This window comes from Microtus oregoni, unplaced genomic scaffold (assembly GCF_018167655.1).
Source record: "Microtus oregoni isolate MIOR12 unplaced genomic scaffold, Mior012 000008F_ref0000371, whole genome shotgun sequence".
NCBI lineage: Eukaryota > Metazoa > Chordata > Mammalia > Rodentia > Cricetidae > Microtus > Microtus oregoni.
The window spans coordinates 55,138,473-55,152,169 of record NW_024543067.1 but is presented as its reverse complement, the minus strand read 5'-3'; the positions used below and the strand labels follow the sequence as shown (position 1 = coordinate 55,152,169).

Below are 13,697 nucleotides of genomic sequence, written 5' to 3'. Positions count from 1 at the left end.
GCGCATAGCTGAGAGTCGTAGCTATTTGTAATATGGAGCTGGATGCCTCCTTGTAAGTGTAGCTGTGTCAGAACCTTTGCCAATTATACTATTTTTAGTGTCATGTCTAAGAGCTTGGAACTTAATAGTGATCAGAACTAAACAGAAGCATTTAGACCACATCCACATGGTTACACTGTACTTGCCTTATTTCTAAATTCTTGACTCTTAAACAGAAATTTCACTTAATCAGGATCTTTACTGTAGCTAATGCTAAAAATTTTCTAAAGATTAGAAGAAAGAACTACACAGTGAAATGACTGTTCATGCGCTTATGTAGCAATGAGGGACTTCTGTGTCCCACCTGGGGCACAGAAAAGAAAAACCAACAAAAAAGAAAACAACAAAAACAAAAACCAAGAAACCTCTTAGATCCCTTTTCCTTTCCTTCAGATTAAAAAAAAAATCCAAATCAAATCAAACTAAAACAAAAACCAAAACTCAGCCACCAACATGGTTCAGCAAGTAATAGGACCTAAGTTTAATTCCCAGGATCCATGTGATGTAAGAGAGTAGCTAACTCCTATAGTTGCTCCCCAAACTTTATAGTTTTCAGTGGCATGTGCATGCACATCCAAGTTTAAAAATAAATAAAATATTCATACTGATGAATATTTTATTTATTTTTAAACATGGATATGCACATGGGGGGATGGGGGAGGGAAATGGGAGGAGGAGAGGAAGTGGAAATTTTTTTAAATATTTATTTATTTATTATGTATACAATATTCTGTCTGTGTGTATGCCTGCAGGCCAGAAGAGGGCACCAGACCCCATTACAGATGGTTGTGAGCCACCATGTGGTTGTTGGGAATTGAACTCAGGACCTTTGGAAGAGCAGGCAATGTTCTTAGCCTCTGAGCCATCTCTCCAGCCCAGATGTGGAAATTTTTAATAATAATTAAAAATAAATAAATAAAATATAAAAATTAATTAAACATATACATATATATCACTACTGTTCATTTTCAAGTAGTATTTAACAAATAACACAAATACTGTTTGTGCCATACATTTATATGTATGGCAGTACAGTAGGCTTGTTCATACATGCCCCACCACAAATGTAACAAGAGTAATATTACATTTAATTGTCACCAGATGGTGGGAATTTTCCAGGTTTTACTATTAACTTTTGAAATGGCTTAGAAATTAAATTTTTTAAGGATTGATTTATTTTTATTTTCTGTTGTGTACCAACCACAGGTGTGTCTGGTACCTGCAGTGATATATATGTGTGTGTGTATATATATATATATATATATATATATATAGAGAGAGAGAGAGAGAGAGAGAGAGAGAGAGAGATAGACAGGCAGACAGAGACAGAGACAGACAGAGACAGAGAGAGAGAGCACTACACAGTTCATGGATATTGAAGAGTACAATCCTATTTATTAAAACATTTCTGTAAAACAGAATGACTTTTCTCCTGGGTGACAACCTGACTCATCCTGTGTTTATGGGTTCTTAGAATTGCATCTAGGTTAGTACAAAGACACTCTGTGATTTTCCACACTAACATAATTGTCTCATTATGTTTTCTGGACCATGTCTCATCTTTAAGTGCCACATGACCATGTGTTACTTTTGCTTTATTATATTATTAGGGGATAAAATTTCTAACACTTACCTTAATTACAGCACATAAAAGATTTGTAAGCCTTTGGTATTGACTGTGCTAGAAACATTGGCTCTTTGTTAAGGTTCAAAGAAAAGGACATGCTACGCTTAAAATTAATGTTTATTCGTTTCTGTGTGCTTCCCTTTGCCTCTGCATCTGGTTTCCATGGATACCCGGTGAATCAGCAGCAGATGAAAGCTACTTCACAGGGCCTTGTGAGAGGAGACATGAGGGAATAGAAGTCAGTGAAAATGTGGCCAGAGCAAAATGAAATGGCCGGATAGTTGTCAAAGTTCATTACAGATAATGGAGGTAATTTTCTTCGGCCATAATTCTCCTCCTGTAGAGCACACCATCAGGTTATTGGCTCACAGGAATATGTGATAGTAAAATGGAAAGCACTGTTGCAACTCCTAGGGAGTCACATTTAACGTAAATCATCCATACATACCTCTATGGCTTATGAGACCAAACTATCTCTGTTCTGGTCTTCATATTCTGCCATGAAGCATTTTCTCATCATAGCCTCACTTTTGAATCGTGGTTTTTCTTCACAATTGAATGTATTTACTTTACAATTTAAATATCCAGTAAAATACATTTTAAATTTAAAAGATATTTTTAAGTTAAAACATAATGCAAATATTTTATTAAATCTTTCAACCTAATATTATTTTTTTTCACTTTTTTATTAATTTTTTTTAATTAAAAATTTCCGCCTCCTCCCCGCCTCCCTTTTCCCTCCCCTCCCCCCACTCCCCATGCCCCACTCCCCTTCCTCTCCCTCTCCTGTCCAAAGAACAGTCAGTGTTCCCTGCCCTGTGGGCAGTCCAAGGTCCTCCCCTCTCCATCCAGGTCTAGGAAGGTGAGTATCCAAACCGGCTAGGCTCCCACAAAGCCAGTACATGCAGTAGGGTCAAAACTCAGTGCCATTGTCCTTGTCTTCTCAGCAGCCCTCATTGTCCACCATATTCAGTGAGTCCGGTTTTATCCTATGCATTTTCAGTCCCAGTCCAGCTGGCGTTGGTGATCTCCTAATAGATCAGCCCCACCGTCTCAGTGGGTGGGTGACCCCCTAGCGGTCTTGACTTCCTTGCTCATGTTCTCCCTCCTTCTGTTCCTCATTTGGACCTTAGGAGCTCAGTCCATTGCTCCAATGTGGGTCTCTGTCTCTATCTCCATCCATCGCCAGATGAAGGTTCTATGGTGATATGCAAGATATTCGTTAGTATGGCTATAGGATCGGGCCATTTCAGGCTCTCTCTCCTCGACTGCCCAAGGGCCTAGTTGGGTACATCTCTCTGGACCCCTGGGAACCCCTCTAGAGTCAAGGCTCTTGCCAACCCTAAAATGGCTCCCTTAATTAAGATATATACTTCCCTGCTCCCATATCCATCCTTCCATTATCCCAACCATCCCATTCCCCCAAGTTCTCCCTATCCTCCCCTTCTCACTTTTCTCTCCCCATCTCCCCTTTCCCCCATCCCACCCCACCCCCCAGTTCCCAATTTAATTTTTATTACTTAGTATCATGATTTGATTTTCTCTAAACAGCACAATTTTTAATCAAATTAGGGATTTATTAGAATTCCATTTTTTATTCATTAGTTCATTTTGTTTTACTATGGAATAGATGTTATGAGCAAGACTTATTTAACTTCAGTTTCAAATGAGAAAAACAGCAGGTAAGAAAATCCACAAGTCAGACTATTTTTCCCTTTTGATATTCAAATGTCAATAATTCTCTGTTTTGTTGTTGATGGCTGTTGGTTTGTTTGTGTTAGGGTCACAATTCTTTGACGGATGTTAAAGCAGGAAATCAAACCAGGCTGGAACCTGGAGGCATGAGTAGTTTAGAAACCATGGGGACTGCTGCTTCTTGACTTCCTCCTGAAGGCTTGCTCAGACTGCTTTCTTATACCAGTCAGAGCCACCAGCCTAAAGGTGACACCACCCACAATGGGCTGGGTCCTCCCATATCCATCACAAATTAAGAAAACGCCATAAAGTCTTCCCTGCAGCCCAATCTTTGGAGGCAGATTTTCTTTCCCAATTGAGGTTCCTTCCTAGGAGATGAACTCCAGCTTATGTCAATTGACATAAAACTAGCCAGCCAGCACAGTTTGTTTGTTTTAGTCTGTGGATCAGTCTCAGAGCCTTAAGCATGTTAAACACGCACTGTATTTCTGAGTGAAACTCCAGGCTATATATGGGTAGTGTAGATGCTGCATTTGACTTCTGGGTATATATCCAAGAGAATAAACATAGGCAGTATGTGCACACAGATTTTTGTAGGAATGCTATTTACAGACAAGGATTATAACAAGTTTATGAGCCCCGAGCCCTTAACCTCATGATAATGAACAAACTATAAATATACTCTAGCAATTTGATGTGATATTATTTATTGTAAAATGGAATAGACAGTTGATAGGTGCCAGAAAATGGATGAATCCTGAAAAGATTATGCCAATATAAAGTAATTTGGCACAAAAATATTGTTTGTATGAACATTACATAAAAGAACATTCATAAAGACAATGCATGTCCGTAAGTCCTAAGGCTAAAAGTGCCAGATCCTATGAAATGATAGCAGTATTCCAAAATACTACTTCTAGAGAGATAACTCCAAAAAAGAAGGAGAATTTGGGACAAACAATACTAAGGTTGTTTTATAAAGGATTGAGGAATTGTATTATTTTATATTTACCTATATACTATATATGTGTTATATCTTCCATATTATGATACTTGGACTTCATTTTAAAATTGTTTCCCCTTGATCTACTTCAGTTGTCTTATTGCTCTAGCTAAAACTTCAAACACTACAATGAATAGATATGGAAAGAGTAGACAACCTTGTCATATTTCAGACTTTAGTGGAATTGCTTTGAGATTCTCTCCATTTACATTGATGTCGGCTATAGGTTTGCCATAAATTGTTTCTATTACACCTATGTATGTCCTTTGTATCCCTACATTCTTCAGTACTTTTATCATGAAAGGCTGTTGGATTTTGTCAAAGACCTTTTATGCATCTAATAGAGTGATCATGTTCATCTTTGCTTTCAGTTTGTTTATATGGTGGATAACATTACCTGATTTTACTATTCTAAACCATCTCTGAATCTCTGGGATGAAGCCTCTTGATCACGGAGGATGATCTTTTTGATAAGTTCTTGGATTAAATTTACAAGTATTTTATTGAGTGTTTTGCATCTATGCTCATAATGGAAATTGGTCTATAATTCTCTTTCTCTTTTTTGTTGAATTTTCATGGGGCTTGTGTTTCGGAGTAATTGTGGCCTCGTCAAGTGAATGGTGCAACGTTCCTTCTACTTCTATTTTATGGAATAATTTGAGGAGTATTGTCATTTGCTCTTCTTTGAAAGTTTGGTATTTCTGTGCTAAAACCATCTGATGCTGGACTTTTTTGGTTGGGGAACTTTTAATGCCGGATTCTATTTCACTAGGGGTTATAGGTCTATTTAAATGGTTTATCTGATCTTGATTCAACTTTGCTAAGTGGTACCTATTAAGAACATTACCCACTTCTTTTACTTTTCCAATTTGATAGAGTTCATGTTTTTAAAGTATGTCTTTATGATTCTCTGGATTTCCTGGGTATTTGTTAGGTCCCTCTTCTGTTTCTTATTTTGTTAATTTGGATAACCGATTTCCATCTTTTAGTAAGTTTGGATAAGGGTTTGAATGATTTGGGTCAACGCAGAAATAAAGAAGAAAATAAAAAACTTCCTTGAATTCAGTGAAAACAAGTACACAGCATACCCAAACATGTGTGAAACAATGAACAATATGAAGAGGACAGTTTATAGCATTAAGTACTTATGTAAAACAGTTGGAGAGGTCGCACGCTTACAACACACCTGGAAGTCCTAGAACAAAATGAAGTAATCACACCCAGTAAGAAGGAGGCAGGAAATAATTCAACTGAGGGGTGAAATCAATAAAATAGAAACAAAGAGAACAATACAGAGTATCAATGAAGAGTTGGTTCTTTGAGAAAATCAAGACAGACAAACCCTGGCCAGGTCCTTCTGGCTTTAGAGTCTCCATCAAGAAGTCAGGTGTAATTTTCTTAGGTCTGACTTTATTTGTTACTAAACGTTTTTCTTTTGCAGCTTTTAATACTCTTTCTTTTTATGTATATTTAATATTTGATTGTTTGTGGTGGGCAGACTTTCTTTTATGTTCCAATCTATTTGGTGTTCTATAATCTTCTTGTATCTTTACACGCACCTTCTTTTTTAGGTTAGGAAGATTATCTTCTATAATTATTTTGAAAATGCTTTTAAGGCTTTTGAACTGGGGGATTATTTTCCTTCTATATCTATTATTCTTAGGGTTGGTATTTTCATAGTTTTCCATGATTCTCTGGATGTTTTGTGTCAGGAAACTTTTTAGATTTGACATTTTCTTTGACTGAGTTGTCCATTTTTTCTAATGTATCTTCACTGCCTGAAATTCTCTCTTCCATCTCTTCTATATTGTTGGTGAAACTTGCTTCTGTAGTTCCTGTTCATATTCCTGAATTTTTCATTTTCAGAATTCCTCCAGTTTGTGTTCTTTTATTGCCTCCATTTTCATTTCATGTCTTGAACATTTTTATTCATTTCCTTCAATTGTTTTTGTTTTATTCTTGGTTTTCTTTAAGGAGTTTATTTGTTTTTCTCCAATTGATTTTTTCCTGAATTTCATTAAGGGATTTATTCATTTCTTTTTTAAAGACCACGGTCATCTTTGTATAATTGGTTTTTAAGACTTTTTCTTGGGCTACAGTCATGTTGGAATATTCAGGGCATTCTGTGCTAGGATAGCTAGGCTTTTATTGATTATGTTTTTATGCTCGCATCTAGACATCTGGGTTTGAGATGCTCATAGGTCTATGTGCTGATTTCTGGATTTGTCTTTGTTAGGTGGATGTTTTGATCCTTGGTTTCTATCTCTGCTCTGAATTTTCAGAGAGTATGATGGCTGTGTGTTCCCTGCTACTGACCTGTTTAGCTGGTATGTTCACAGGGTTGGGGAGGGTGGCTTGGAGGGAATGGTTGAAGGATCCGCAGGAATCATGGACAGAGGCAAAGGGAGGCTGTAAGTGGTGTTAAGTTTCAGAGCTAGTGAGGAGTCTGAGAGATTGAGTATGGGCTAACAGTGAGGGCAGAGAAGGTCTGCAGGAAGGCCACCTGGTCTTCTCATTATTTTCCTTCAAGTAGAGTTGGTCTTAGGGTAGAAGTCCTGGCATGGAAAAAACATCAACAACCATACTATAAGAAAGAGGCACGATGAAAAAAATCTTTCATTTATTTATTCATTCAGCAGCTATCTGAGAATGCTTCCAAGTCCGAGGTTCATCCAAGCTTCATTACACATTAGCGTCAAGCCTGGAATTACTCTTTCAGAGACTGATAACTTGAAATGGTAAACTGCCAGGAGCCAAAGAAATATGATCTTTGAAGCAGAAGACAAACATGTACAATGACTCCAAGTTTTTAGAAAGATGTCTGATGAAAACACATGTTCTATTTGGCATATTGCAAACCACAAAGCAGGGAACATTGTCTATAGTAGTGGAAAGACAAGTTTTAATGGGAAGAGATTATTAATGAATGGAATGGCCTATGTTGAAAGGGAAGCATCACTTCTAAGGGCTACATAAGGGACTCTAAAATGTGAATAGCAGCTATGCCAAGCTGGTGCTTTGAAAGAACCCCAGGAGGTTCCAAAGCTGTCTAACATTCAATGTGTCTTCCATAGTTGCAACAATGTTCTTTTTTTCAATACATTTTAACATACTTATGAAAACACTTCCTCTTAACTAAAAATGTCTGATAGTGTCTGTGCATTGTAGAATGAATGAACAGGTGCATTTGAGGACCTGGTGGGGGTGGGGGGAATGGGCATAAACTTAAATTTTACTCATTGATTTGGTGTCAGTGCAAAACAACATAACTTCTCAGGTTAACAGATACAGATGTTATGAATATCTTATAAGTATACTGACAATTCCTAAAATAGAAATCATAAAATATTAATATTAGAATTAATAGACAATAAATAAATATTCATAGTGTACATGTTGATTCACATTGATTTAAGGAAGCATTTTTATCTCATCACATGTTGGGATTGTAAGATGTTGTTAAATATATCATGACAACTATGTTCTTTATTTTACTTTCTTTTTCTGAGTATCTAAGATGTTGTACGCACGTCTATAAAAATAAAACTACTAATGAAAGCCCATATTTTTAGTTTTCTAATACCAACGTTATATCCATATTTTTATTTATATTATTTTAAATTTATTTATATTTTTACTTTTACTTGGCTTTTTTTATTTTTAATTGGCTCTTTAATTTTTATGACTTTCTTTTCCAGTTTTAAATCTTTAATCTACTTCAAATTGAATTATATTTGTATAGGGTAAGAAATTATTTCCCCCTTCTTTTTGAAAAATACAGATATCCTGTTGTTCCCAAGATAGTTAATTATTTAGTAGACCACAACCTCCTCCACTGCCTCTACATCCAAGATCCTTTTTTCTTTTATAATCTACTACTTGGACTTAACATCTTGGTACTAGTGGTAGAAAATGGCAGGGGTGATTGAATATCTCCATGAAATTAGATTATAAACAACTGTGCCTTCTATCCATGTAGATGGATAGTATATACTATATAGCCTTATAGTATTTTGGATTGATTGTCTTGAAGAAGCCAGGCCCTATGTTGGGAAGCAATCCTGTCTCAGATCCCAGTTGTATAGTCACCCCTAGAGTAAACTTGGAAGTAAGTTCTTCCCTATGGGTTACTTCAGGTATAAATGAAGTCCCAGCTTCGAGCTGGCAGCTTGACAGCAACCTCATAAAATTCCCTGGCAGAACTCCTGACACCCAATTAGGTAATGCCTGGATTCCCGACCCATAAAACTGTGAGATAGTGAATGTCTTTCATTTATATAATTTCATCCAAATAATTAACTATTTGCACAGTTTGAAAAGAAAGTAATTCGTGTGGATATTCACATTTCTATGTATATTAGGGAGCTTTAATAAATATTTGCTGCACTTTTGATAAATTATTTTGATTGAATGTTTCACAACTAGCTACTCCATATATACCTCTGTTTACTTTCCTTTTGCACATTATTTGTGTGTGTGTGTTTCAGAAGCCATTATCAGAGAGAATTATTTTTTAGTCTTTTCAAATGACTAAATTTTGGCATTGTTAATCTTTTTAGTTCTCTATTTCAATAATTTGTGTTTTATATTTCTTTATTTGTTTGAGAATATGAAGTTTGTGTGTTGTGGAAAAGAAAGATTAGACTATTACAATAGGAAATTCATGTGAAAAAGTCCAAATCATAGCAATTTTTCTTACTTATTGCAGTACCTTCTCTTAACATTAGTTGAGTAATATGTATATTTATTTATTTCTGGAAAAATCATGTGGTGACATATTTTTGCTTTTGGAAATCAGTTTTATCAACTGAAAAACATGTTTCTTGGCAAGTCTAGTAATTGAAGCTGTTTTCAAATCAAATTAATAGAAAATGCCTGAAAATTAGGATTATTTTAGTCCATTATATTTATCATAAAGGCCTATCATTTATGCTTGGTATAAACAACCATCCATGATGAAGGCTTGTATGAGGATTGGCTTAGGGAGCTGACACAGCCATTTTGTCACTGTGTCCTCAGGTGGTGGGACACAGGGAGTGAGAAATTGAAGAGAAAGCAATCTGGCGAACCTTCCTTTTATATATGAATATTGCTTCTATTAGATCAAGATTTCACACTTATAACCTCACCTAGCTTTAATCAGTACCCTCATATCAACATGATCTAGTGCTTTGAGATACATTATGCCTATATTTTTTGGAAGACTCAAATGAGTTCATAGAAAGAAGTATGAAAATAATAGATTAAAATACTTGAAATTGGACATTTAAAAGGGACTGAGACATTTGACTGACATTTGGCAACTTAATAATGTATACTTATGTTGAGGAATGATTTCTATGTGTGTCCTAGACTAAATTACAGCCATTATGTTTTTCTGTTATTCCGGTCAGTCACTGAAATAGGATGTCTGGATGTGACTCTACAATTTTACTTTTTAAAATAATTTCAAAGTAATGCCATCAGAGAAAGCATTATCAAATGTTCTTATTTGGATCTCTTAGTAGCATCTCATCTGATTACTCCCTTTGTTCAGGATCCTGATGGAACAGTACCCATTCACTCAATCCCAAGGGCTCCAAAGACATTTGTTTCTATATATGAGGAAATAATTAGGCTGCTACTGCTTAGAAGATATTTTTGCAGAAGACAGGGTCACATTCAATTTTGTGTCATTGTCCCAGTTTCATGGCTAAGATGAGCTTTGGTAAGCATGGGAGAAAATGCTTCACTGGTTTCTATAGGCATATCCAATTTCAGAGTGAAGTAATAATCACAGCAAAGCCAATGGACAAGAGGTTAAAGAGCAAAATTCCTCTCTGTGAATAATGTAAGTGGCATGCTCATATATGTTCATACTGCATGTATCCAGAGAAGAGGAGAATTTGAAGGGCTTGTTTACAAATGTTCTTAGAGTTCAAAATGAATAGGATCATTCTTTGAGAAAAAAAGTCAACTGGTATTTACTTTCTATTTTATTCCACCTTTCTTGTACATCAGCTCACAGACACCATTCTTAACATTTCCCTTTATAAACAACAATTTGGCTTAATTTAAAATACTTAATACAATCGAAATTCTCAGTAATCGTATATCTAGGTTTGCATTTCTATTCAAGGAGTGATAGTCAAACTGTTTTGAAATGGGTGTTTAAACAATGGGTACAGCTCTTGTTTGAAGCAAATATTCTGTGGTTGTTAGTGGCAAGCAGGTAAATATTTAGTAGAATGGCCTCAAAGGGCAGGTAGATGGTATCAACTGTTTTACAGGGTTATTTAGGAAGATCACTATTTGACCTTTTGCATAAGTTTTTGTAAAGAAAAACAACAATATCCACTTCTTCCCTAGACACCGAATTATTTTATTTTGAGAACTAGCTCTGTGCCTAACATTATTCTTTCCATTATGGATATAGTTATGCATAACAAAATCTACTCTACACCTCACACTTACATGTATGCATGTTGTGTGGAAGCTAGAAAGACTCATTAATCTTCAATTGCTTGTGCAGGAGGAAAGAAGACAAGTACCTTTTGGGTCTGGGTCAACATGGACGGCAATGCCAATAGTCGATCACAGATGCCATCAGAGTTGTTTAGCATATCCGATACCCAAGTATTTAGTTCTTTTTCCAGACCTGAAGCATAGAGATTCTGTGAGAATTAGGAGATTGAGATTAAATAAACCTCTTTTGAGCTGTAAAATAGCTATCAGTCAATTTTGCTTTAAGACTTTCTTTACTGAAAACAAAGGGATAAAACATAAGACTTATTAATACTGCATCGCAAATACAATGATGTTGACGTTGTGGTTCTAGTGATGTTAACATTTTTAAATATTATTCTGAGGCTTAATATCTTTCCCCATGGTGCAGGAGCAGCACGCATTTATGTGGATTTTGTTCTTCTATTTTCACACACAATCTTTTCTCGACATTAACTTAACAAGAAACATCTGCTTTTGGAATCCATACAGCAAAACTATTTGGTGAAGAAAACATTCAGTTTGCTATGGCAAGCATTTTTATGACGCTTCTGCTGGATCACAAGCAGTCTTTCAGTAGCATAGAGCCAAAACATCACTGTTTGCAATTCATATCCTTATCATGTGCATGCCTTTGATGCGAAGTCAGGACATTCTCCATTCCCTCTCCTTTTTCCTCTCCCAGAACTGTCTCTGATGAGATGAAGAACTGCTCAATAGTGACCGAGTTCATCCTCCTGGGAATCCCACACACGGAGGGCCTGGAGGCTATGCTTTTTGTGTTATTTCTGCCCTTCTATGTCTGCACCCTGGTGGGAAATGTGTCTATCCTTGTTGTTGTTATTTCCTCCACCCGCCTTCACACACCCATGTATTTTTTCCTGGGGAACTTGTCCGTGTTTGACATGGGTTTCTCTTCTGTGACCTGTCCAAAAATGCTACTCTATTTTATGGGCCTTAGCAGACTCATCTCCTACCAAGACTGTGTCTCCCAGCTTTTTTTCTTTCATTTCCTTGGGAGCATCGAGTGCTTTCTCTACACTGTGATGGCCTATGACCGCTTTGCTGCCATCTGTCACCCTCTCCGCTACCCAGTCATCATGAACTCTAGGATCTGCGTGGCTCTAGCTGCAGGCACATGGATGTTAGGATGCCTCCATTCCAGTATCTTGACTTCCCTCACCTTCACTTTGCCTTACTGTGGCCCCAACGAAGTAGATTACTTCTTCTGTGATATCCCAGCAGTCTTGCCACTGGCCTCTGCTGACGCATCCTTAGCAAAGAGAGTGAGCTTCACTAATGTTGGTCTAGTCTCCCTTGTCTGCTTTCTCCTGATTCTTGTGTCCTATACTCGAATTGCTATCTCCATCTTGAGTATTACCTCCACTGAGGGACGTCAGCGTGCCTTCTCCACCTGCAGTGCCCATCTCATTGCCATCCTCTGTGCCTATGGACCCATCATCACTGTATATCTGCAGCCTACACCCAACCCCATGCTGGGAACTGTGGTACAAATTCTGATGAACTTGGTAGCACCAATGTTGAATCCTTTGATCTATACTTTGAGAAATAAGGAAGTAAAGATGGCTCTGAAAAAAATGCTGCACGGGAAGGGATCTGTTTCTGAGGACTAGGAAGATGAAAGAGTTGACTCAATTGCTCTAAAATTCTTTCTATGGTAAGTCGTGAAATTTGAATGTGGATTCCTCACATGTGATGGTAACTTGGAACAGTTAAAGCAGAAGAAATGATTTGAACACTGTACAATATTATCTTTTTGTATGCTGCTTATCAAACGCCATTAAAGTGGTTTAGTCTTAGTTATTATTTGCCTTTTTCTTTGAAACACTATCTACCCAGAAAAGGAGATCTCGCTCACAGAGGCATGGTTCACTATTCTTCATTTAGTCCTTTCATATTATATATGAGATAAACTTAAGCAGAAAGACAAAAATTAGGAAAAGGAAAAAAGTCAGCAATTGAACAAAAGGATTGGTGTACTCTCTAATTTTCTCTTATGTGTACATATATATATATATATATGTATATATATGTTTATATATATATATGTACACATAGTTTTTTTTTCTCTCTCTCCTTTTTTGGAAGTGTACCTTGACATTTGCTTTATAATTAGTGGCTTTCCATAAGGCTTTTATATCGACTGTTAGTTTTGCTTGAGTCATCTACCATCTCTTACTTTCTTCCATCCTCCCTTAATCCTTTAATTCTCAGTATTCCTACCACTTCTTTCTTTTCACATGTGTTCTACTATCCTTCAACTTATCTTTAAAGTTGGATTGTAAAAAGTAGGCTTACATAACCCTTTTTTTGGTGTTCTTCCTCCTCTTCACTCCTTGATTTACTATATATTCCCACATCCCCCCGTCCATGAATTTCTGTTCTCAGTATTCCACTACAGTAAATTTGTTTTATCTATAATCTTTTATTCACCATTTAATGTGTCCCATAGACCTACTTCTATTTTTTTGATTTCTACATTTGCTCTAAGTTAAACTTACAAACAAAACATTTGAAGCTACAAGTGAGAGAGAACATATGATATTTGTTTTTCTGAAGCTGGGTTACCTCCTTACTCAGTATAGTTTTCCAGTTTTACCCTTTTAGTTTCAAATTTCAGTATTCTTTACAGCTGTGAAATATTCCTTTGTGTATACATGCTACATTTTTTTCTTGTCCATTCTTCTGTTAATGGGCACATAGGTTGATTCTATTTCACACCTATTATCAATAGAAGAATAGTTATATATATGCAAATATTTCTGTATTAGTAATCTATCCACCTCATTGGTATGCTAAGAATGTTGAGTTAGGAAATACTGGCAAGAT

The 13,697-nt window shown here is 36.3% G+C and overlaps 1 protein-coding gene across 1 annotated transcript; it reads left to right on the top strand.

The window, feature by feature from the left end:
* The first annotated feature begins 11,548 nt into the window (after positions 1-11,548).
* LOC121451417 (olfactory receptor 958) lies at positions 11,549-12,481 on the top strand. Its single transcript, XM_041656865.1, has one exon. It carries the CDS (start codon positions 11,549-11,551, stop codon positions 12,479-12,481), a length of 933 nt encoding a protein of 310 aa, XP_041512799.1.
* The last annotated feature ends 1,216 nt before the right edge of the window (positions 12,482-13,697 follow it).

Coding starts and splice junctions, on each gene's coding strand:
- LOC121451417 (XM_041656865.1), top strand. CDS start 11,549: ATGAAGAACTGCTCAATAGTGACCGAGTTCATCCTCCTGGGAATCCCA.